We start from the raw sequence: 23,014 nt of genomic DNA on the forward strand, positions 1-23,014 counted from the left end.
ATATTTACTTTGCTGCTTGTCTGTCCACCACAGAAAGAAGGATCACTTCTCAGTTGCTTTTCATGAATTTGTTTCTTAAAAAAATCAGGAGGTTTGTCATGTTGTAAATGTTGTGAAATTTAATTGAATTACTTGGAATATTTGACTAAAAATACATTCAGTTCATTTAATAAACAGTTTCTTACCCTGATCACAGGGCATCTGTCTAACATCCACTGTAGCTGTTCACTAAGCAACAGTATAATACCACCCTCTGCTGACAAACATCCCACAACACAAATACACGCGTTCTTTCCACTCAAATATATACTTTTGGTGTTTTTCACTGTGTTGTCATAATGATGTTTGCAAATAAATAGAGGATGATGTATATTGTTTCCTTTGAGGAATTTAACTTAAATGCTTGCTCTAAACAGGACTTTTTTGGCTGATTGAGACTAGTCAATGCTTAGATATTGCCTGTCTATCAACGCAAGGAAAGGTCTATATTAGAATACATGCTGTTCATACCTGCAGGTTGGAACCTGTTGACTAAATAAGGACATTGTACAATAATCAACCCTCCCAAAAGCCATGTGAAAGCTCCAATCTAGATAAAAGCTACATAGTTTGTTCATTTCTAACCATCCCAATATTTATCACTTAGATCAAATATTTAAAAGAAACACTCAATAAACCACATATCAACCTTTGGGTTCTCGCCCGAGTGTTCAATATTCAGTTCAAACTGAAGACATTAGATGTTGGCTTTACATTAGTTTATTACAATCCAATGAAATACTATTTGGCTCTCCAGAAACAAAATCACAATTAACCAAGAAAGAAGATGTACCATACAGAATAATAGTTTATGGAAGTTTTCAGTCTAGTTTTAAATGTTGTGCTTTGAGAAACTACAGATATGGCAACTGTAGATTTACCATCTGTCCTTATGATAATATTTTTGCTCACCTCTACAGAATAACACCAGCATTTCTTACTTTAACCAACACATTACAGCGGGCTTAACACTGACACATATACATTTCAATATTCCTCTTAATGACACTGAAGAACCTAAACTAAAGCTCTGGTCAAAGCATAATAAATTAAAGCCTGTATAAGCCTTCAAATTGCGTCGTACAAATAAAACTGGTACATAAACTAGTATTAAAACAAGGAAATATGACATTTCAAAGCTCATGAATCACAGTAATGGCAAGCTGCCAGGAGGAGCCAGAATGATCCCAAAGACATAGAAAAGTCCCATGAGGAGGTTGAGCTTGGTCGTCTTCTGGGGGATCTTGGCATAGCATCGGCTGCGGAATTGCTTCTCCAAAGGGAAGGCCATGGGCAGCGTGAGCAGAGGCAACGCCATGCTGATGGTGTAACGGGTTGCGAGGATGCAGAAGAGAACGTAGGGGACGAAAAGCAAGAGGTTGTAGAGGACGTAGGAGAGGGTGGGGCCCACGAGGATGGCCAGCGTGACGATGCCTGCTTGCTTGTCAGAGTCCATGTCTCTGGTGTTGTTGCTATGAAGGATGGCTTCTGTGTTGAGGGCCAGTGGGACGGCGTACACCAGCGGCAGCACTGACAGGTAGCCAACCTGCACAGCGTGGGCAAACATGACGGCCAGAGGACCAAAAGTGATGAGGATCACCACATCTCCCAGGGCCACGTACTTGAGACCAATGCCTAGAAAAGAAAGCAAAAAGCATCGGCTTGTTAACACTCTATCATTAAATACTAAGCTAAAGTATTCAAGTTATGTCAAATCTCTGAAGACTCTCAGTCACCTAGGTGAGAAGTTAAACATGGAAACTGGAGTTCTTTGTTTGATCTTCTGTTTTGCTCATATCTCCGTTTCCATGTGAGCCAACCAGAAAGATCGCATTGTGTTCTAGTTTATGATGCAGGCAAACTCTAATGTTTGTATTCTACTGAGGTAACATTATATAAACAATAGTTTTGACTCTAGAAAGCAAGAAGAAATGTAAATGAAGAAAAAGGCTGCAATATTCTGACTTCATAACACAATCTTCAGAAATTTCACACTCGCTGGTTGCGACACAGGGTTTTTTGTTGTTGTGTTTGCCATCTCAAAGTTCGAGCCAAGATAACATTGGTGACATCTTTTTGGTTCTCAGACTGGTTGGTTGAGAGAACAGGCTTCACAGGATAAGTTATACTGATGACAAACATTAAACTGACAATGAATGACCTTAAAATCTGTAACATAAATATTTTAGGTAAAAACAGAAATATGAGACACCATCATGAATAGGGTGAGGCTAAAACCAAACAGAGCATCCAGTCAATGTGTGAAAACTGCTTGACTTAATGCCATCCTGATGGAATGTGTGCATTAGATAACCCTAAACCACAGGGAGCGATGAAGTAACATTTTACCAGCTTCCAAATGCCAACCAGTTAAATGTCTTCACAGTATGCAGCCACATTTCAGTTTTCCTAAGTTTCCCAGTACTTCAAGGAATAAAACTGAAACTTATCTACCTATTTTTACGATGAGGAAAAAACTAGGATTACAGTGGCTGCTCAACCAGTTCAGCAGCAATTCAAGAAAATCCGGTAAATACACAACTCACCTCCAGTGTATAAAAAAGAACTGGAGAGGCCTCCGAAGTAAATGAGGGCCAGATGTTCCAGCCTAAGTGTAGACAGGAAGTAGAGGAGAGTGGCACACAAGCACCCCAAAGAATACAACAATGCTCCAAACATAACAACATCCTGAGGAGCCAATATTTCATCCACAAGAGTCCGATCATCACTCTTCTTGTGGTCAATTCCTTTGGAGAAGTCATAATAGGTGTTTACAAGGTTGCCTGCCCCGTGGACCACAAGGACGGCCACCGCACACACCAACAGTATGATCAAGTCCACAGAGCCCTCCAGTTTGTACGCCAAAGCGCTGCCTAGTACCACTGGCGTGAGCGAGGCGCTGAAGCTCCACGGCCTCAGTGCTAGCACGTAGGCAGCACACTTCTGCCTGACATGTAAGGCAACGCGGGACATCCTCGACGTGTGGTTGGAGCACGTTGGGTGGTTGCTTAAGTTATTAGTACCAGCGTGCCACTGTTGGCCATTGTGTCCATTTGATCCAGCCAGTACAAATGTCTCTGCCGTGCTTGGTTTCTGCTCTTTGGCCATTCTGCTGCAAGGTGCCCACAGTACCAGCAATGTTTCCCAATGCGAAAGGTTAGTGTTCCTGTGGCAAGAATAAATAAAGAGATAAATCAACATAATGTATATTACAAAAAGTAAATCATGTAGATGCATTCAAGAGTTTCTTTTTACTGATATACACAAAGTGATCATCCATTTTGAAAGGTCTTGTGATTTATAACTAATATATAAAACAAAGGAAATTGTGTTGCTCAAAGCCTTAAAGTCAACAGAAGACAATAATTATTGTGTATAATTTTTTATTTTAAAAAAGCTAAGTACTGTCAGACATACCTGTGACCTTTTTTGTGTCTAGTCGAGAGGTAAAATCCCATTTCAGACCCTGTGTGTTCTTTAAATATAGTGAAGTAGGTGGCTTCACAGACGAACACTGGACACTTGTCTTACTTACGCTACACGTGGTGTTTTGCTAAATACCACCTACACTGAAATGAAAACTAAACCTGTCATCCAGATAAAAACGCCGACCAAGGAGGCACAAACAACCTGAGGCTAACTGCTGAGATTATGGGATTAAGGCTAACCTGTTAGCCGCTGAGCTAACGACTGCTGTCCTGGGACAGAGCGGAGCAAATGTCTGACAGCTCTTACCTGTTATGTTTTCAGCGTTCGACACAAACTGGGTGTCTCTTCGCTTAGAAGCATATTTTTTTCTCGTCGACCCCGGTCCAGTGAGCGCTACTCATCCTACGTGTCAACTTCGAGGAGACTTGACTGGTTGGACACAGACAACCCTGCAGCAGCCGACGAGCGCCATTTCCTCCGTTAACCGTGCAACACTGCACACGGGTCGAAGAAACTGTAAATACTACAAACAGTTCCGGACTCCTCCTTCTTCTTCTTTGGTTTTATTTGCGACGCGCGACCAGTGTTGAAATGCATTTACTGCCGCCTGCTACTTCCCTCTAAATACCTTTTTGCTTAAGGTAAAATATGAAAATAATGTGTTTAATGTTTTATGAATGGATTTTTTTAAATATTCTGTTGCAATTTTTTTGACCCCCAATATTTAGGGAAACTAGTTAAATCAATCGTGAATACATGAATAAGCTTGAATATATTGAATTCTACTGAAATTTATTGTTTGGTGTTGTGTACTTGACTTCACTTCTAGTAGTTGTGTGGTGTCTACTGTTCGTTTTCATGTGTTCCTTTATAGACTTTGAATATGGTTATTATTATTATTATTATTATTATTATTATTATTATTATTATTATTATTATTATTATTATTATTATTATTATTATTATTATTATTATTATTGTCATTATTTTAAATCTGAATGCATGAATATGGTAATATGGTATGCATGAATAAGGCACAGGCGCTGTTATAGCTGTTATACCGCATAAAAATGCATATTTTCAAACCCTAATAACGTTTGAAAAAAACTTCACCTTGTAGTTACAGCACAGTGAACAGAAAAATACACAATAAAATGTTTCATTTATTCCAATGCACTGTGGAAATAATTTCAGATATGTACAGCTTTGTAGGGCAGCACCTGTGAATACGCCTATGCATATATGTCAAACCTTACTTCACAAAGCTGACGCTGTTTATGCTTTATCCCATTTCCTTCCATATTCTCTCATCTTCCCCATTATTATCAATATGTAAAAGGATGACTACTCCTGATTATTTGAAACACCGATAACAAATAAGATATTTGGACATTTTGAGGGACACCTCTGCTGAAATAACCCTGCAGGCCTCAGAGAAATCAGATTTTGTACATTTTAAGTACATATACATAATGTAAGAAACAAAACATCTGCTTTTATTGTTCGTCATCAGCTTTCTGCTTTAATGATAGCCCTCGCTTAAGTATCTGTGCAACGATCAGCAGAAGACTAAACTACTTTGAATTGATTTATTCTTTCTAGCTCCATTACAGAAACCACGAAAGCCATGTTCCGAGTAACTCATCTGATTCCACTTAAACTGCGTCCCAGCGGTTGCAGCGGATGATTTGACGGACGGGGCGCGTTTGGTTTTCATTAGATTGTCTCGCCACTGACCCCCTGTCCCATCTACAGAAACGTGAAACCAGCCCTCTGGCGAGCGCACTGCGCGTCGGAGAGCCGAGCCGAGCGGAGCGGAGCCGATGCACTACTACACTCTCACTACCCGGTCCCCGGTGCGCAGGCTGGACTGCGCTGCCGCACGCTGCGCCGCAGACTGCCCAAGTAGCGCAATAATACCGGCACGTGCAATGGCCAGCGAGTAGACGGAGCGGTAGATGAGAGGCAGAGCTGTGTAGCGGTCGCTGAGGGATTATCCGCTTTTTCCCGTGGAGGTGTGCTGCCGCAGCCATGGTGCGCTGCCGCACTCCCAGACGTCCGCAGAACGGCACCGGGGGCTGCGCTGCTCTGCAGGCGGCGGCGCTGCTCGGTCTCCTGTTCGCAGGGATGCATCAAAGCGCAGCGTTGCCCTCCCGGAGGTCCGAGGTATGCTGTGAGCCCATCACGAAACACGCGAGTGAGCGCAATCCAATGTACCGTCCGCTTTGTAGTGTGGGAGTAACGTCGGACCGAGCTTCATCCTTTGCGTGTGTTTGCTTTGTGTTTCTGTCAAGCTGCACCGTGGAAATACCATCAATAGAAATGAGTTTAATGACCGAAAACCGCTTTTCTATTGGGCACACACATAACAGTCACACAGTTGCAAGTGCAACGGAAATGAAGTGATAGGTGGTGGTGCCTGGCTCATGGGTTGATAAAAGGGACAGTCAGCAAAATATGGTTATAGTGTTTAAAGGTTTCCAGTAGTCACAAGGAACACCCAATAAAACAGTGTAATGAGTTTTAAAGTAGCCTATTAATAACCGTTTTTACTTTCAGTGTTGCTGTTAAGTAGATTTTACCGTTATTGAGAATCTACTGTCCACTCTATTCATTTCATTTCTCTGATTTGCTTTTAAACCTATTAATTTCTCATTTTTATAGCTTAGCCATGAAAATGTCCGGATGTTATTTGAATTCGGTGCATAGCTTTCGTGAGAACACATGGAACTGCTCCCTGTGCACTCGTATCTTCAGTGAACTGGATAAACCTCGCCCGCTGCCTCCCACCCACTGCGATACAGCGCCTGAGCCGACACTTAATGTCATTCACTGGTGAGGAAAACATCCCTTAGTGACTGAAGGCGACGGCTTTGTGCGCTGCCAGAACAAATAATGCCTTAATCAGTTAGTTTGGGATGCAGAGGATGTCGCTTTTGCACGTGAGTTCCAGCCCTGCGTTTTATGGCCTGCGCTGCATCTGTTTGTCCTGCCTGGGTGAAGCAGGAACAGGAACCAGAGGATAGGGCGTAGAATACGACGTGAGACCCCCCTCCAGCTTCATTAGTCTGGAGTGCAGACTGCACAGCTTTAAGCAGAGACTCATTCCCCTTTCCCCTTTTAGAACTACAATCATGCTTCACCGGGTACAGCTTCCTTTTTGGAAATGTTTGGCCATGTGTAAAACAGAAGGTGAGAGGGTCAGAGACTGCTTTTACCATAATAAGACTAATATTTAAGACCCTCTTGCCTCATTTCAGGACGATGAAACCTGACCCAGGACTCAAGGTACCTGAGTAACGGCAGGTACCTTCTAAAAGTAAAGACGAGAACTGGAAGTTAGGACTCCAATCCAAATCGCAACCAAGAAGCATCTGTGGTTCTACTGTTACTCCTGGAAACACCTTGAGGGTCATTGAGGTTTTTCCTGGTGTGAGTGTGTGTTAAAGGAGCAAAGGTGGTCTACAAACCTCTGTCCTCTCCGCTTTTATCACTATTAATCCCATCCTGGTGAACGTCATTATGGAGAAAGGGCACAACTAGAATTCATTTTCAGCTTCCACAAAGGTCGCTCAAACTCCAGGTGTGAACATTTCAAGTTGCTGACGCTCAGCCTGTGTGTGTGTGTGTGTGTGTGTGTGTGTGTGTGTGTGTGTGTGTGTCATCACATTTTATAAGCGAGCGCTTCATTTATCAAGCCCCAGGTTTCCGTGCCCAATCCAACCCACTCCTCTGATTAATTAAAGGTCTTTCTTTGTCCAAGGAAGAAGCTTACACCACTGCGTTGCTCATTGGGATCCGCAAAGAGGCCCGGACCCAGGTGCTGCACCTGTCCAGAAACAAGCGCTACACGCTGACCCCGGAGCAGCTCAAATGGGACAAGTTCAAGCTGACCTACAAGTACGTGTTCGCAGGTCCTCCTCCGTTCAGGAGGACGGTTCAAAAGCCGGCTTCTCACCCCATCATCTGCTGTTCATTAAGAACGCACACAAAAGTCGAATCCCAGCTAAAATTAAGAGCATATCAAGTCTCAGTAACGGGGCTGTGCGCGCAGCGCCTGTGGGAGTGGAGTCTGTCTGAACAGTAGCCATTGCTTCTTGGCGGCTGCGTGCGCTGAGGAATGCATTACCGGTGTGCTTTCTGAGCAGGTTGCTCTCGTACCCGACCAACCTGATCAACGCCAGCGACACGCGCCGCGGCTTCGCCAGGGCCTTCGGCATGTGGAGCGACGTCTCGCCGTTCACCTTCAGGGAGGTGCCAGCGGAGCAGGAGGCCGACATCAAGATCGGTGGGTGCCCCCGGGGCCTCCGCACATGTTCCCTGACTCACGGCTCCTCCGCTTGATTTTCCGTGCTGTCATCGCTGCAGCGTCCTCGCCTCCAAACCCATTAAATCACGCTGCCGCAACTATATTACCCGGCCTTTATCCTGCATGATTCATTATCTAAATGAGGAGGAAAAAGCGATTTAACAACTTCCATACATGCGGACGGACAGGGAAGCAGGCTAGATTGTGTTTTATCTCCCCCCTTGGGTGCAAACTCCAGGGGCCTGCGTAAATTCCCTGTGACAGTGAACGCATCGGTTGCCATGCCTCCGGGTGAAGGCTGAAGAAAAAGCCCTGTCTTTTGTAATTTATCGCTCCCCTGTTGCAGTCTACACAAACCAGAAATAACAGAATGAGGGTTTCCCTCCTCAGCGCTGAGGTATGAGTCTCTTCCTGTCTTGGCAGGCTTCTACCCCGTCAACCACACAGACTGCCTGCAGTCCCAGTTGCACCATTGTTTCGACGGCATCACGGGGGAACTGGCCCACGCCTTCTTCCCGCCGACGGGCGAGATCCACTTCGACGACCACGAGTACTGGGTTCTTGGAAACATGCGCTTCAGCTGGAAGAAAGGTGCGCGGCTGCGTGGTGTGTGTGTGTGTGTGTGTGATGAGAGCGCTGCCGTGCAAGCGGTGGGGTGATGGATGCTGCAGTCGTTAGTCGTTAACCGCGTCTCTGCCGCAGGTGTTTGGCTCACGGACCTCGTCCACGTGGCAACGCACGAGATCGGCCACGTCCTGGGGCTCATGCACTCCATGGACCCCAAAGCGATAATGCACCTGAACGCCACGCTGACGGGGCGCAAGCTGATCACGCAGGACGAGGTGTGGGGGGTGCACCGCCTCTACGGTAGGTCGGCGCCGGGATCCAAACAAGAGATGTGACGGCCGGTTCTGAACGAAAGGTTCACCTTCGAACCTGCTAATGCAGTAAGACATCTGCCATAGGCTCTGCCACGTCTGTAAGTCAGACCTAGACTTTCAGGCTTTAAACAGTGGCTTAATCTGACATCTGAGGATGAAAAGATGAAAAACGTCAGTCAGACAGTCCGATCCCGACATTAGAAGAATTCATCTAGATACACTTGTAAGTCATCAGTAAAAACATGGGATCCGGGTTTTGGTCGGAACCAACCAAAGTCTAGACCGCAGTGTTTGCCTTTGACGACTGACACAGAAAGCCAACGTGGCATAAATAATTACTGTATAAACTAGTCATGAGTCACCATTAGTGTGTATTATAGTGAGTCATTTTCACTGGAAGCAAAAGCAGGCTGGGGATCCAAGTCCTGCTGCCGTCTGATCCTCCTCCTCACTCCATCTCCTCCTCTCCTCCAGGGTGTTTGGACCGGTTATTTATCTGTTCGGCCTGGGCTCGGAAAGGTTATTGCGACAGCAAGCGGAGGCTGATGCAGAAGCACTGCCCCTCCAGCTGCGATTTCTGTTACGGTAAGACACAACAGCAGCAGCAGCAAGTAACAGAAAGCAGCAGCAGCAGCAGTCCAGCGGGAAAAAAAAAAAAATCAAGAAAGGGGCTTTATCCCAGTTGAGCAGCGCTGGGAGCTGCTGTGAACCGTTTGCCAATGGAGCAACGGGAGCCAACGGCTCCAGCCGTGCAGATCTGTGATGGGGGTTTTCAAGAATCTCATTTGAAGGGAGCTCACACGCGCCTCTGGGAAAATTAGTGCAGAATAACAGTGTCCAGACAGCGCCAGGGCAGAGCAGGTACCTCTACACCACCAGCTGATATCGCCTCGGCCGCTTCGGTTTATGTGCTGGTCTTTCAGAGCTGTCCTGTTGCACAACAGGACTTGGCTTCGTTTAACCGTCCCGGCCCAGAGATTGTTGTGGCTTTCAGAGACTGTTGTCAGCAACAGGGGACAGCGTGGAGAGAGGCAAGAGGATACGACTCCTGGCTCCCAGTAATCTGTTCCTCATTGTTGATTGGGAGACACTGTACGGCTGTGGAAAATTCCTGAGCGAGTCCAAACCGCTGGAATTTCAGACTGTGGCTTGAGGGTTAGAGACACACAAGGTCAATTTGGATTTTTGTGACATTAACGAGGAGGGCTGTTTTCTGAGCAGAATCTGATCACGGGGCGTCCCGCTGTATTTATCAGAGCCCAGATGGGAGAGATTACACTGATAAGATGTGCACGCCACCGGTGATGTAACGAGGTTCGCATCAAAAACTTAGACTAATGGGTTTCTGTGAAGGAAAGAGTGACAAGTCCAGGTTAGGCAATACACTAAAATAAATAGGACGTATCCCACGGTGCCTTAGGTGATTGCGTGGTCAGGAAATAAGACAACTGCATGAAATATTTTGAGTATGTGTGAAAAATTGCTCCTCAATTCTTTTCAGAGTTTCCTTTCCCCACTGCGGCTCCCACCCCGACTCCCCCGAGGACCAAGCACAAGCTGGTTGTTGAGGGCAAGACGCTCACTTTTCGCTGTGGCAAGAAAATAGCATCCAGGAAAGGCAAAGTCCAGTGAGTATCCAGCTCCGATATCGGCTCCATCTGCTGCAGCGCCAGCGCTTTATACTTTCACCCCTGTCCCGCTCCAGCTGGTACAAGGACGGAGAGCTGCTGGAGACGTCGCAGCCGAACTACATCTCCTTGAAAGGCGACCACATCACTCTGGTGGCCAACGCCATCAACGAAGGCACATACACCTGCGTGGTGAAGAAGAAGGACAAAGTTCTCACCAACTACTCGTGGAGGGTGCGCGTGCGCTTCTAAAGGCCCGGCCGCCTCCTGTGCACACTGAACAGGACACAGGCGCTCACCAGGAGACCTCGTTCACTATGGCACATATTTCTGTTTGTTCCAAACGTCTCCCTGTATCCTCCACACTCAGTCAAGTCAGATTCCGTGTTTGCAAATAATAAACCTCACACAAGTTGTATTTTTGTGAAAACGGTGTGAAGCTGTTTTTTTTTTTTTTTGGTGAAGCTACGTTTTATTTAGGGATGAAAAATCCTTGCAGGCCTCATCAGCTGTTTCTCTACTCTGGAATCATCCACTCTCCTGCTTAAAATGTCTGGACAGTGATCCAAGGCCACCCAGGGGCTGCTGGGGCACCGCCAGAACAACGGGGACTAATTAGATTCAAAATCTATTTGCACAGTTGGAGAATTCTCTGTTGCACTTCACAAACTCCAATTGGTCCCATGGAAAATAAGTCATCCAAGAAAAATCAACGTCGCCACCGAGTTTCTTTATAGGGACATGAAAAGGTTGCAGCCTCGCATGCCATTTGAATAATTTATACACTGATCAAACTAAGCCACTAAAGCCAGAATAAGCAATGTTGTCTACAGCCTTTGGAGCTATTTGGATCTTAAACCACATATGGAACACCTCAGACGTCTAGCTTACTTTACTAGGCCCGCGATGAAGCCAGCAGCCTGTCTCCCGAGACTGAGCAGTCAGTTCCACTTGCAGCTCCGCTTCCAAGCTTTTTCAACACATCAGGTGTAATAATCTGCAGCAGGGCTCTGGTAGGGGCAGGGGATAGATAAAACTGATTAATGAACATTTCCATTTAGCTGGCTCGAGACGTCCCAAGACAAGTGGGGTTCTCTCCGTCTACGCCAGTAAAAGCAGGAAGTGGTCTTGCAGGGAGTGAAACTGTACTGTTTGTTATTCTTCGCCTCAAAAGTCAAAAGGTTGCAAAGTAACTTAAAAACAAAAAGCTTTTTCACCGAAAAAAAAGTGTAGCACAGAGAATGACATCACCGCTTGGATGAGGGTTGTGTTCAAGCAGTTGTTGTTTTTTTTTGTGCGTGTGGGTCCTGCTTCCCTTAAGTTTTCTCCTCTGGCAGTCTGGCTTGGTTTTTGCATAACTTGGACAGAGTTTATAAAAATAGGGATGAAGGCAGACAAAACAAAGCTTCAAACTTTATTTCTAGCAAAAACTCCCCCCTCCCTCTCTCCCTCCCTCTTATGGCTGAGAGTCTTAAGTGAATTTCTAACATTATGCTGAATGGAAAACACAACCAATGCGGCATCATTATACAGTAGCTTGGGCAGCCAGGAAATACCTGCTTATAAAATCTCTTCCTCCCTTATGACATTTAAAAGAGAAAATAAAAGTCAAACATGTGAGCCACACTAACAGATCTGTAGTAGTGTTGCTTCTTTAAAGAGCTAAAATAGCCACATCTGAATGTGTGAAACAGAAAATCCCAACAGTTAATGTTCAAGCCACCAGTGTTGCAGACAGTCCTGATTAGCTGGTAGCTGTTATAACTGATCAGATATCGATCGAAGGAAAAAAACAAAGTCCAAGAACTTGCTGCTCATTAGCATTCTGCAGGTTCAGGATCAGAACTTGAGGCTAAATCCTGGACCGACTGCAGACGCTCCCAGATTGCTGGTCGTCAGATGAAAGCCTGTGTCCTTGAGATCATCATCACCACCCTAAAAAGATTGTAGAAAGAGAAATTAGTTCCTCCAGCCTCACACTCCAATCACTATAATCTCATACAGAACCATAAAAGATTTATAATAACTTTACTTAAAACTGTAATCTATATCATATTGAAAATGGCAATAAAATGGTCTAATTTGTTCTGAAGTGAAGATACTAAATGCAGGTTCTATTAAGAAAAAAAAACAGCACTGCTGAACACATTATCTAAAGGATGCTCACCATGGAAAACATGAGGAGGAAATACATGGACATAAAGCAGAAGCCTGTGGGTCTGTAATGTGTTTAACACAGGGCCTGGTAGCTGTATGGAACAGAGAAAGCGGAGCTTCATGTCCTTACCAGCTGACTGTAGCCCAGGCCTCCCTCGGGTGGACGAGGGCTGGTGCCTCTTTTCACCCTCTGTTGCTCGCTCTTGGCTGGCCAGGTGGGGAACATGGACGGGTCAATGGGTAGAGGTGTCTCTCTGAAGTACTCATGCTTGAGCGCCTCGTCCGCTATAATCCTCTTACTGGGGCAGTAAGTCAGGAACCTAGAAAACAGACGCTAAAACGCTTTAGAGACGTGTGAGACAACCAGGCTCACCGAAAACATAATAAATACAAGCTGGTTCTAGACCCCTGACAGGCTGCTTTTATTTTATGCTACAGCAATTTAAGTCGAGTCTGCTCTTTTGCTCATTGACGGCTGTTTTCCCAATTAGAAAACCAAAAGGGGCTTCATTGAAGGCGTCATTGTCTGAGACAGACCCAATAAAGCAAAGCGAAAACACACATTAATCAAAATGAGTTAAATACGCCAGTTTTAAATGAAAAGCTGATTTTCAACTGCTGTGCCTCAGGCCAGATGTTAAATTAACCATGAAAACAACAATGAAACACACAAGGTAAAAGTTAGAGCTGGAAAGAGCAAGCTAGAACATCAAGCAGTAAATCTGAACAAAAAGCCTGCAGCACTACCACGAGCACCATGTAAAATGAGGACATGTACAGCACAAGGCGTTAAGAGATGACAATGGACACACAACACAGGCCCTTCAGACACACACTGAAACATTCTCTCAAAGCAGACTGAGGTCCAACCAGAGCTGACAAAAGAAAACAATTGAGGATGATTTCTATGCAGGCTCCAGCAGACTGAGGAGTCGGATGTTTGTGTCCCACATGGTGGTTCTGTTCAATGTGCTTCTTTTAGAGAGGTATACAGCTTATTAACATATGGAACCAATACTGACACTAAGGCCCAGTTAGTGTTTCGCTCATTAGTAATTTCTGCACAGGAGTATCCTGAATAGAAGTTAATTGTATGATTCGGGAGAAAGCCAGAGGCAGTAAGATCAAAGTCATCAATGACTTCCTGCAGCCCCTGCTTAGCTTTCCCCCCCTTTTGACAAACAGCTTTGTGAGGCCTAACTGCCTCTACACCTTTAAATTTTCACTACACTGCTCTGTCTGGCGCATTCCAAACTGCAAACTTCGTTGACCTCAAGCAGTCCGACGCTGTGTATGGGTAAACAGCTGACTGTTCTCAGGGAGCTGGCCAAGGGCTACACTGTCTACACTGACACACGATCCGTGAGGCTGCTGTTACCAGCCTGTGTAGTTATGAGACGACGTAGTACAGCTTTGTCGTTTACAGGTGTAAGACTGTGGGGATAGATGACCTGTGAACTGTCTGCTAATAAAAGAATAACAATCGTGCAAGACATGAAACAAAAACTGTGTACATTAAAAGTGCATTTGATTCAACATTTCCCTGTAGTGTAGCCTGATGGTGCATGTGTGTGTGAAACAGAACAAGGGAATGGAACGGGACAGTGCTGAGGCATGCTGATGAATTACCAGTCAGCTACCGTTGTCATGTTTTTGGTCAGCTTGCCACAAATGCACTGACGGAATAAAACTCCCTGGAAAGAGTTTGATAGTATCAATGTGTTCATCCAAGTACAGCACTTTCCATTGTCGAACACTGATTCATACCAATAATAATGGTTCAGAAATGCCTTTCATTGATGTAAGAGTTTTATCAATAACAGACTGAAAACACTACTATCAAATATTGGTGAGCCTAATTCATTAAATTTGACTATTTGTAAACCAGACTAAAATCAAAGTACCATAATACCTGGAATATAAGCTGCCTTCTACTGTTAAGTGATAGAATTGAGAATCTTCAGCGTGCTCTTGCTACTGGTGTTACAGTACAGCTCTTTTAATTTTTCACCCATATGTGATTGACTTTCTGAGGATGGATAGATTCTTCTTTCTGCCTTAAATAAATAGCTAGTTTGCTAAAAGAGATTGGAAAGACATTTCACTTATTCTAAGCACAAACCACACAGGAAATGCTGCGCTCAAAAAAAGTCAAAACAATCGTGTCAAAAAAGTTACAAAAACCTTAACCCTAACCCTTTTTTTTTAATTAAAATTGAATGGGTGTGGCGTAAATTCGGGTGCGCTCTATAGCCTGGAAAATAAGGTAATTGAAAGTCTTTCTTGGTAAATATCTCATGTTTTAACGTGGACACCAGCTGCTTATAGACAGGTGTGGTCTATATATGAAAAACAAACTTATTAAAAGCTAATGGGTGCGACATAATACATATCATATTATGGTAATTAAACTGAAAGTCACCTAGATCATTTTATTAGGCATTAAGCACTTGCTGGTCATAAAATTCTGTTTATCACAAAGAATAACAGGGCTTTAAGAAACGTACTTGTTCATAAGGTCAAAGCCTTGGTCTGAAAGCAGCGCACCAAAACGCTTTCGCAGGTTGTTGTAGGGATACTCTGTGAAAGTCATCTTCTTCACTGCGGGCAGTTCGCTGTAACCGGGCCAGATCTTCTCGCTGGGTGAACCCAGATCCTACAGACACAATACATTAGTCAGCAGACGTACAGCTAGAGTGAGGAGAGAAGGATATGTGATAGTCCCACTTTGGTGCAGTGGCTCATTAGCCACAGACGTGGCATTAGACCAATGCTAAGTACATTTCAATATGTTAGCTCATCACTGGTGAGCACTGTAGAGTGGTTCGGGAGGCCTGAGTGACATCAGTCCACACTGTTGTCATGCTTTATAGAGATCATTTACTGGAAATCATTCAGCTAACTGTGGTGTGCGTCTCAGGTTCATAACTTCATCAGCTGTATTGACATTTAGCAAGAGCTCCACCCTGTGGTACACTACGAAGCTTCACATTGACATACATCCTTTAAAGGTGAGAATTTACTTCTTTTTATGAATACACACGAGGGTATTTACCTTGAAAATCTTGTTAATTTGGTCTATTTCAGATTTTCCAGGGAAGAGAGGCTTCTGGGTTAACAGCTCGCCAAATATACAGCCCACTGACCACATGTCCACAGCTGTGGAGTACTCCTGTGGAGAGAAGAACAAACACAACGCGGTCTGTAGAAACATCAAGTAGACAGTCCTCCTGGCACAGTTCTATGTTTGAGTTTGTCTTGTGTGTGAAAGTGGATGTGTAGCGACAGGCTGCTGGGACTCTGCCGTCTGGCTTTGTGAGGCATACGTTGTAAAACACTCAAACAGCGTTTTGTGGTGTTCGATTTCATTTAAAACCAAATGATTTACAGATGTTGTCTTCTCTGGGAAATATGTATTTGGGTAAATCGATCAATCAAGACGATCATCAAAATGTATGTAGGGTAAGGCGCTGTGCAGACATGAGGAAGTGCCTGCAGCGCCACAACTGACTGTGGGGAAATAAAGCATCATGTGCAGCACAACTGATGTTTCTCACAAATCCAACATATGCAGGATTATTTAGTGTTTAGAAATAGAGCAACTGAGCCAGAAACTAACTGACTGCATATAGATATTTCCAGTGGGGGGAAAGTAGCCAGTTGCAGTAACAAACATGTCTGCTGGTGTGTTATTTGCTCTTGCGATGTGGGGCGAGTGTGAACTTGAATTCTAACCTTGGCTCCAAGAAGCAAGTCTGGTGAACGGTACCACAGGGTCACCACTACAGGAGTGTACGGTTTCAGGGGAGAACCGTATTCCCGGGCCAAACCAAAATCTCCAATCTACCGAATAAGGTACAAACAGGAGACAAGAACGTGAGGCCACATGATTTTATCCTGAGGGAACTTTAATCAAAACAAACAAAATGCTATTTGCACATTATGATAGTTGACTTTTAGTAATCGTGTCTTGTTTATGCAACTGATGTTAGCCTGCAGGAATTGTATCCACCTTTAAGATGGGTTAAAGAAACCTCTCTTTTCAAAGACAGTAGCTTTACTTTATTATACAGCAATAATCATCAGCGAGAAAGAAAGTAGACTGTATATAAATATATGGTTTGGCAGTCTCCTTTCAGCCCCTCTGACATAGCTTACCTTAAGGATTCCCTTGTGGCTCAGCAGCAGATTGGATGTCTTTAAATCTCGATGTAGAATCCAGTTGTCGTGGAGATGTCGAACACCTCGAAGCAACTGAATCATCAAAGTCTTTACCTCACCTGATTAGAAAAAATTCATTATTACTATTACTATTACATACCTGTTATAATAACGCCAGACTACTTATACAATTCAGCCCATTACAGATTGTCACAATTTAACTTACACACAAAAAAGAACCAAAGCTACACAATGTTACCTGGCAGGAACGGCTGCTTCATGGTTTCCATCAGACTCTTAAGGTCATGTTCTACATAATTCATCACGATGTAAATCTTGTCCATGTTGCTACCAACAACAATTTCCTAATAGTGAGGAAAAGGGAAAGTTCAGATTTACCTAAAACACAAATGGTAATACCATGTTCATGTAACATTTAAAGTTAAAGGAAAACTTTAAAGTTTTCAAAGGAATAAATGATTAAATGATAATTTCTCTGTATAGAAAATATGGAGGAATCTGAGTGTCCCTTCATTCTTAAATGCTACCCAGGGTGGTTTTGATCAGTGAAGTTTTTCTTTAAGTTGAGTTATCTCACCCTCACAGTGACGATGTTTGGGTGCTGGGCTTTTAGAATTGTATTGATTTCTCTTAAGGAGGTGATTGGAAAGCCCTCTTTCTCCTTCTCCATCTTCAGTCTTTTCAAGGCCACAATCTCATCTGCAGACATGCAACAGTACCGATTATGTCATCAACAACTATACCTGAGTCATAAAGGCAAATTGAGTAACATATTTAGTTTCTTACCAGTCTTTTTGTCCTTGGCTCTATACACCACACCGTAAGTTCCCTCCTCTATTCGGTTTAGACATTGAAACTCTTCAACACTGCGACAACCCTGAAGAACATAACCACCATGACCAATATCTAACTTGCACAGTATGATTAAAAATACATACTTTGTTTATTTTTGTAAGGCACTTGGATGTTGGTACAGACCTGTAGAGCAGGCATATATTTAGGCAGCTCCTTCTTCAACTCCACAGGTGAAATTGGTGGAGAGTCTGGGACGTAGTTCCCTTCGGGAGTGGGGGTGCGTGAGTGAGTCTGAGAGTGAGGCGTGGGGTCTTCCTCACCTGCTTCCTCTTCCTCCTCCTCTTCCTCCTCCTCCTCTTCCTCCATGTCCTCACCACTCTCCTCTGAGTCATTGTCAAAACGAGACTCTGGGACTGTGGAGTAAATGAAATGAAACCAGTGAAGCACTGTATTATATGTATTCTGTACTTAGAGCACTCACTGGTTCACCCACCTGCAGGTATGTGATTGCCATTTTCCCTCTCTTCTTCATATTCGTCTGACCGTTCATCTTCGCTCACGTCTTCTGAAAAAAACAACAACTCATTGCTAAATTTGTGACACTCAATAAGTAGTGTCATGATAACAGAGTGATCACATCAACAGTTTTACCTGTACTCTGCTCAGATCCCGACACAGACTCTCCCTCCTCCTCCTCCTCCTCCGCCTCCTCCTCTTCTTCTTCTTCACCCTCACTCTGGCTGCTAGACTCCTCTTCAGCATCATCCCCCTCCCCTTCTTCGGAGCCTGACGCTAAAAGTAAAAAAGCATAGACACATTAAGAGAAATTATTTAAACAACTTTGTTGATAAATTGAAATGAAATTTATACCTTAGTGTCCTTGATGTTAGTTCTTGTGGCCGTGTGTTAAATCTAGTAAATTCCTGCAGTACTTCTGATCTAGTCTGTTTTTCTTGTAAATAGCTACCACAACTGGGTGACTACTTTCTTTCCAGGTCATGCCTCCTACTAGCAATAAGTGGACAACTACTAACTTGTTGTATGCAGTAAAGTTAGAAGTCAAATTAGCCGTTGCACAGGCCGTTTTCTAGCTTTTTGAAGTGGACTGGATCACCATTACCTAAGGAGGATTCTGCTGTGCTGGTCTTCCTTTCACTGTCACTGATATCTTGTAGATCTGCAAGCAGGTCTTTTATGTCAGATTTCTCTTCTTTCGATGCTGCAGACAAAAAGCAGGGTTTGATTTAAAGTAAAGGATCTCTTTGAAAGCCACATCAGCAAAAAACGAAATAAAGTTAAAGGTTAGAAACAAGAACAAAACATACAGATCTTTTCTACAGACTACAGACTGTAAAAAAAATAAAAAGTAAGTAAAAGTAAACTCACTTGCACTTCTCCGTGGATCAGTGTGATCGGATCTGTCTCGGGGAACATGTGTGGGACTGCGGCTGCGATGACTTTGTTTTGGCTTCTCTTCATACTCATCAGGTAGCATCCGGTGGTGGGACAGCACTGTGAACAGAGGGCTCTCTTATTTGCTTGCTACACATTCAACTTCACAGAATTTTTGAAACATTATTCGCAAAATTGATAGAAAAAAAAAACAAAGTTCTTGTGTCTGTGTGTGAAATACAAAACTGGATTTAGATGACAGGACGAAGACAAAGGTATACCTCTATCCATAATAAAAAATAAAAACCCCTTTGTCCACTAGGTGTGTCCTTCACAGACCTTCTCTCCTAGACCCTCGCTCTTTGCGTCGTTCCTCAGCTCTCCTTTCTCGATCCTTGAACTCACGTTGCTCTTTCTGCTGTTCGCGCATTTTTCTGTCGCGCTCACGTTGACGCTCCAGCTGTTCCAGCCGGTCCCTGTTGTCCAAAAAACAAAAAACCCCAGGAGAATTTCCTCGAGTTCTGTTCGGAAAACCAAAAGCCCAATCTTGTCATGGTCTGTTGTATTTTTTGTTTGTGTTTATAAAATTTGTCTAAATCAAACTTGTTAATTTATAATCAAGACTGCATTGTAACCTTAATTTCAAAAATTACAAAAACACAATCAACACTACAAATGCATACAAAAAATGATTTCAATAAAATTTCTGAAAAGAAATATTTCTGACAAACAATACAGATTTAGTGACACAGTGTAATATAGTGCCACTGTAGAGCCAACGCTCACCTCTCTCTGCGTGAATGAGCTCTGGCCTGTTCCCTTCGTTTCTGTCTCTCCCAGTCACGTCTGGCTTTGTCTTCTTCCCATTGACGCTTCCTGCGATCACTCTCTCGCTCTTTTTCTTTTTCTTTGGGTCGTGTAAGTTTTCCTGTTACAAAAGCAAAAAGCAGGTTCTGAAGCAGATTCAGAAAGACACCAAAAATACAACATTTAAGGCTTGTACTAATGTAATGAAATAGCACTCACCTCCCTCTGTAGAGTGACTCCGATGACGCCTTTTATCTTTTCTCTTCTCCTCTTTTCTGTGGTGAGATTTGTCTTTCCTAGCTATTTGCTGTGGAGGTTTGATTGCTAGTGATTCGTCTTCTTCTCCCCTGCAGACATATGAAGAAAACTTAAGACTGTAAAACTGCAGCATACTTCAGGTAAGTTGAGAAGCAGTAAAACTATTACATACATATTTAGCTCTCCTGTGGAACTATACTTTACTTGAAATACGTAGTATGTATGTTTGTAGTACAAGTACTAAATACATATTTTATTCACAATACCGGTCCTCTGTTGAATCTTCCCTTGTGTATGGGGAATTACGAATTGTTATTTCCATTCTTTGATCCTGTAGTTCTCCTTCCTCCAGAGTGTCTCGTTTGGATTCCGGATCATCCGCCTGTGGAACAAGGCTCTGTGGAAACTGTGCATGATAAAACAAGCAAAATCAAATATACTGTAATCTGTTATATTTACAAAAAAAGTTTATTGCTCTATTATTATTATTATTATTATCTGAAACAACACAAGATACTTTACGTTTTTCTGGCGTTTGGGATCTGTTCTCTCTTCTAGTTCTCTTCTGCGCTTTTTCTCAAGTAAGATTTCGTCAAGAGTTTTAACTTTCCAAGTGTCTTTTTCGTCCCCCATCAGCATCCACTCTACACCGTCTGCTACAAATCCCATACATACCACAGGGTTATTGTGAGTCAGTGCAATTTAACTTTAATGAACTATGTGCTGTTTTTTTTAGTTTTCATGCATCTTATACTAAATACGAAATATGACAGAAACTACTGGCCTGCTCATTATTACCTTTTTGTTTCAATAATGCAATTAAAATTGAAGACTTTTGTATTTTTTCAGACTGTCTTATGTTTCAGGATCTGAAAACCTTTAGTATGAACATAAACAGATACAAAAAAATAAGAAATCGAGATGGTGTCAAGAGTCTTAAAGCAAAGTTAATAAATACGTAAACACAATTACACTGACATAATTATACATGTAGCCAGTGTTCGTTTTTAGCGGGGCGGACAAAACGTAAAGATCTGTATAACCTCAAGCTCTAATAGTGTTACTCCAAAGCCTGTTATACGACAGGCGTAATGCTAACACATTGCCTTGCAAATGCTAGCTAGCTAACTAGCATGCTCGAATGTTGCTAAATAACTTCTAACGAAACGATTACAGAAGAAATAGTTGTTCCAGAATATAAAGCTGTCAAACATGTGATTGTAAACGTGGATGTAATAAAACCAAAGGTACAGTAAAAAAGAAAAGTAAGGGCAAACAGTTAAGCTGAACAGCTATACCAACCTGAATTACGCGCAGCGGTAAACGGCTTACCGGAAGTGTTATCGGGCTGGTAACCTCTGTAAAACATCCGGTGGGAAACAAGGTATATAAAAAAATAAAATTGTTAAGCAAAAGCACAGGTACCCATGTGGTTAAAACAAGTTTTTAAGAAATAGGTTTTAGCTGTGTTTAAACAGTGTGTTATTATTATACAACAAATGATCTGCTACGCATAATGTTAACAAGCTATTTTAGTATATATTAATTCACAGGTAGATATCATGTAGGTTTTTCTGCCTGTCAATAGTGATGTGATGAGAACCAATCACCACAGATTTTCCTGTGATGAAGCAAAAAGATGGAAATATTTATGCAACTTTCATGTTTTCATTTACATTTAAAGACACATTTACTTATTTGTATTGTAGAATGAACACGTCCTTATCAGTATAGGAAACAATCAGCATTTTTGTTTTAGACTTTATTATGTGCACAGGATGTGGTAAAACCAGGGGCCGGAACAATTCAGGTCTGAAACTGTTTTTATTACTGAGGAGAAATACAACTAATGAATTTATGATGGACTGACGTCACTAAACATATGAACTATGACCAAAGATTACCACATCAAGCAGAGCCAAGCAGGTCAGTTGTGGCTTTAAAAGTGCTGGAGAGCGAAGCCTGTTGACCATTTCCAAAATTTTACAGGTGAGAAACAATTTTCTTCTTTGGGCGCCATGCATGCTCCTGGGCTCATTGCAAAGTATAAATATTTTACTGACATGATTTATCTGCTTCCAAAAACAATCATCAAACTGCACTGAAGTTATTCCTTGTCAGTTGTGTCCTCTTTTATTAATGCAGGATGGACAAGGCTTCATTCAAAGCAAGATCAAAGTGTACATTTTGAGATTGAGCAGTGAAACCATGCGTGAACAGTAATTTCTGCCAACAGATAAACCTTTGAGGAGAGGACAAATTTCCCACATGGACTCCAGTCAGCCAGAGACTGTGCCGTACGCTCGCTGGAATGAGGACAACATCAATATGAATGTAGAAGCAACACAATCTATAATGATCAGGTGAGACAAAAGAGCCATTGATCAGTTACCAAGGGTCATCTAAAACATCTAGATTTACAGTATGAGAGGGGTATAATGAGGTGTATATATATATATTATATTGATTTAAACAGCAAACAAATAGTTGCTTTCATGTTATAAAGTATTATATTTACAAATTTACAAATATATACAAATTACAAATATATTTATTTACTAATAAACTGTTACATCTTTGTGGCTATTATAGTCTTTGACTGGGACTCTATGTGTGATATATTCGACAGGATCTACAACAGAATGTGTACGGGCAGAACTGGAATAGCAGTGAAGACAGCAGGAGCATTGGCTGCACTAGTGATCCTCTACATCATGGGATATGCTACTGGATATTATGTTCATAAATGTGGATGATGGAGTTCAAGATGAAAGATAAATAATATAGCCATTCTGGCTATATCTGACATCACACTTGTAATAAAACATGTGAAGGGCAAATAGCAATAAGTTCAGCTGTTTTTAAAGTGTGACTAAATTATTATTTTTCAACTACAGATAATTATATAAATTCAAAATTAAAATGGGATGCAATGGTATCAAGTACAAGAAAATGTTTATGTTGTGTATTTGAGTTGATTAGATTTGATATATTTGTGAATTCAATAAAGCATATGTGAGCATGTTACTGACATTGGCTGTAAGTTGTAGCACTGAAACTGAACTATAACTAAGTTTCCACAGGCTGTTAAATAAACGACACTGCCCTCATGTGCTCAAAAGGGAAACTAACACATA

At 42.6% G+C, this 23,014-nt stretch overlaps 4 protein-coding genes across 7 annotated transcripts; 2 read left to right on the forward strand and 2 right to left on the reverse strand.

Moving 5' to 3' along the window:
- Positions 1–741: 741 nt before the first annotated feature.
- ubiad1 (UbiA prenyltransferase domain containing 1) lies at positions 742–4,003 on the reverse strand. Its single transcript, XM_029157390.3, has 3 exons — positions 3,775–4,003; positions 2,586–3,205; positions 742–1,674 (listed from the first exon to the last, which is right to left on the reverse strand). The coding sequence occupies exons 2-3, from the start codon at positions 3,145–3,147 to the stop codon at positions 1,187–1,189; spliced, it is 1,050 nt and encodes a 349-aa protein (XP_029013223.1). The 5' UTR covers positions 3,148–3,205; positions 3,775–4,003; the 3' UTR covers positions 742–1,186.
- Positions 4,004–5,179: 1,176 nt separating this feature from the next.
- Positions 5,180–10,716, forward strand: mmp23ba (matrix metallopeptidase 23ba). Its single transcript, XM_029156758.3, has 8 exons — positions 5,180–5,634; positions 7,232–7,368; positions 7,617–7,756; positions 8,201–8,368; positions 8,480–8,644; positions 9,133–9,243; positions 10,160–10,286; positions 10,364–10,716. Exons 1-8 carry the CDS (start codon positions 5,500–5,502, stop codon positions 10,536–10,538), a joined length of 1,158 nt encoding a protein of 385 aa, XP_029012591.1. The 5' UTR covers positions 5,180–5,499; the 3' UTR covers positions 10,539–10,716.
- A 1,172-nt stretch (positions 10,717–11,888) lies between these two features.
- Positions 11,889–21,238, reverse strand: cdk11b (cyclin-dependent kinase 11B). 4 transcript variants are annotated; one of them, XM_029156754.1, is made up of 20 exons: positions 21,180–21,238; positions 20,400–20,533; positions 20,144–20,283; positions 19,839–19,966; positions 19,599–19,740; positions 19,152–19,333; positions 18,807–18,932; positions 18,541–18,639; positions 18,072–18,212; positions 17,914–17,985; positions 17,604–17,833; positions 17,412–17,502; positions 17,203–17,324; positions 16,864–16,969; positions 16,602–16,723; positions 16,179–16,286; positions 15,499–15,615; positions 14,951–15,099; positions 12,574–12,763; positions 11,889–12,221 (listed from the first exon to the last, which is right to left on the reverse strand). In XM_029156754.1, exons 2-20 carry the CDS (start codon positions 20,514–20,516, stop codon positions 12,126–12,128), a joined length of 2,478 nt encoding a protein of 825 aa, XP_029012587.1. In that variant the 5' UTR covers positions 20,517–20,533; positions 21,180–21,238; the 3' UTR covers positions 11,889–12,125. The 4 variants fall into 4 exon arrangements, with proteins under 4 accessions (XP_029012587.1, XP_029012588.1, XP_029012590.1 ...); XM_029156755.3 differs by having other exon boundaries at positions 20,400–20,530; positions 21,180–21,218; XM_029156757.2 differs by lacking the exon at positions 21,180–21,238 and having other exon boundaries at positions 19,152–19,288.
- A 482-nt stretch (positions 21,239–21,720) lies between these two features.
- On the forward strand, positions 21,721–23,014 carry smim1 (small integral membrane protein 1). The gene is made up of 3 exons (XM_029157232.3): positions 21,721–21,866; positions 22,114–22,240; positions 22,507–23,014. The coding sequence occupies exons 2-3, from the start codon at positions 22,146–22,148 to the stop codon at positions 22,631–22,633; spliced, it is 222 nt and encodes a 73-aa protein (XP_029013065.1). The 5' UTR covers positions 21,721–21,866; positions 22,114–22,145; the 3' UTR covers positions 22,634–23,014.

This window comes from Betta splendens, chromosome 7 (genome assembly GCF_900634795.4).
Source record: "Betta splendens chromosome 7, fBetSpl5.4, whole genome shotgun sequence".
Classification (NCBI taxonomy): domain Eukaryota; kingdom Metazoa; phylum Chordata; class Actinopteri; order Anabantiformes; family Osphronemidae; genus Betta; species Betta splendens.

Excerpts from the sequence above, each read along its gene's own strand:
- smim1 (XM_029157232.3), top strand. The coding sequence starts at position 22,146 with ATGGACTCCAGTCAGCCAGAGACTGTGCCGTACGCTCGCTGGAATGAG. Across the intron at positions 22,241-22,506 it reads ACACAATCTATAATGATCAG|GATCTACAACAGAATGTGTA; the intron begins GTGAGACAAAAG and ends TATATTCGACAG.
- ubiad1 (XM_029157390.3), bottom strand. The coding sequence starts at position 3,147 with ATGGCCAAAGAGCAGAAACCAAGCACGGCAGAGACATTTGTACTGGCT. Across the intron at positions 1,675-2,585 it reads TTCTTTTTTATACACTGGAG|GCATTGGTCTCAAGTACGTG; the intron begins GTGAGTTGTGTA and ends TTTCTTTTCTAG.
- mmp23ba (XM_029156758.3), top strand. The coding sequence starts at position 5,500 with ATGGTGCGCTGCCGCACTCCCAGACGTCCGCAGAACGGCACCGGGGGC. Across the intron at positions 7,369-7,616 it reads AAGTTCAAGCTGACCTACAA|GTTGCTCTCGTACCCGACCA; the intron begins GTACGTGTTCGC and ends CTTTCTGAGCAG. Across the intron at positions 10,287-10,363 it reads TCCAGGAAAGGCAAAGTCCA|CTGGTACAAGGACGGAGAGC; the intron begins GTGAGTATCCAG and ends GTCCCGCTCCAG.
- cdk11b (XM_029156754.1), bottom strand. The coding sequence starts at position 20,516 with ATGCTGATGGGGGACGAAAAAGACACTTGGAAAGTTAAAACTCTTGAC. Across the intron at positions 19,334-19,598 it reads GCTCATTCACGCAGAGAGAG|AACTCGAGGAAATTCTCCTG; the intron begins GTGAGCGTTGGC and ends TTTTCCGAACAG. Across the intron at positions 12,222-12,573 it reads GCCTGGGCTACAGTCAGCTG|GGTGGTGATGATGATCTCAA; the intron begins GTAAGGACATGA and ends CAATCTTTTTAG.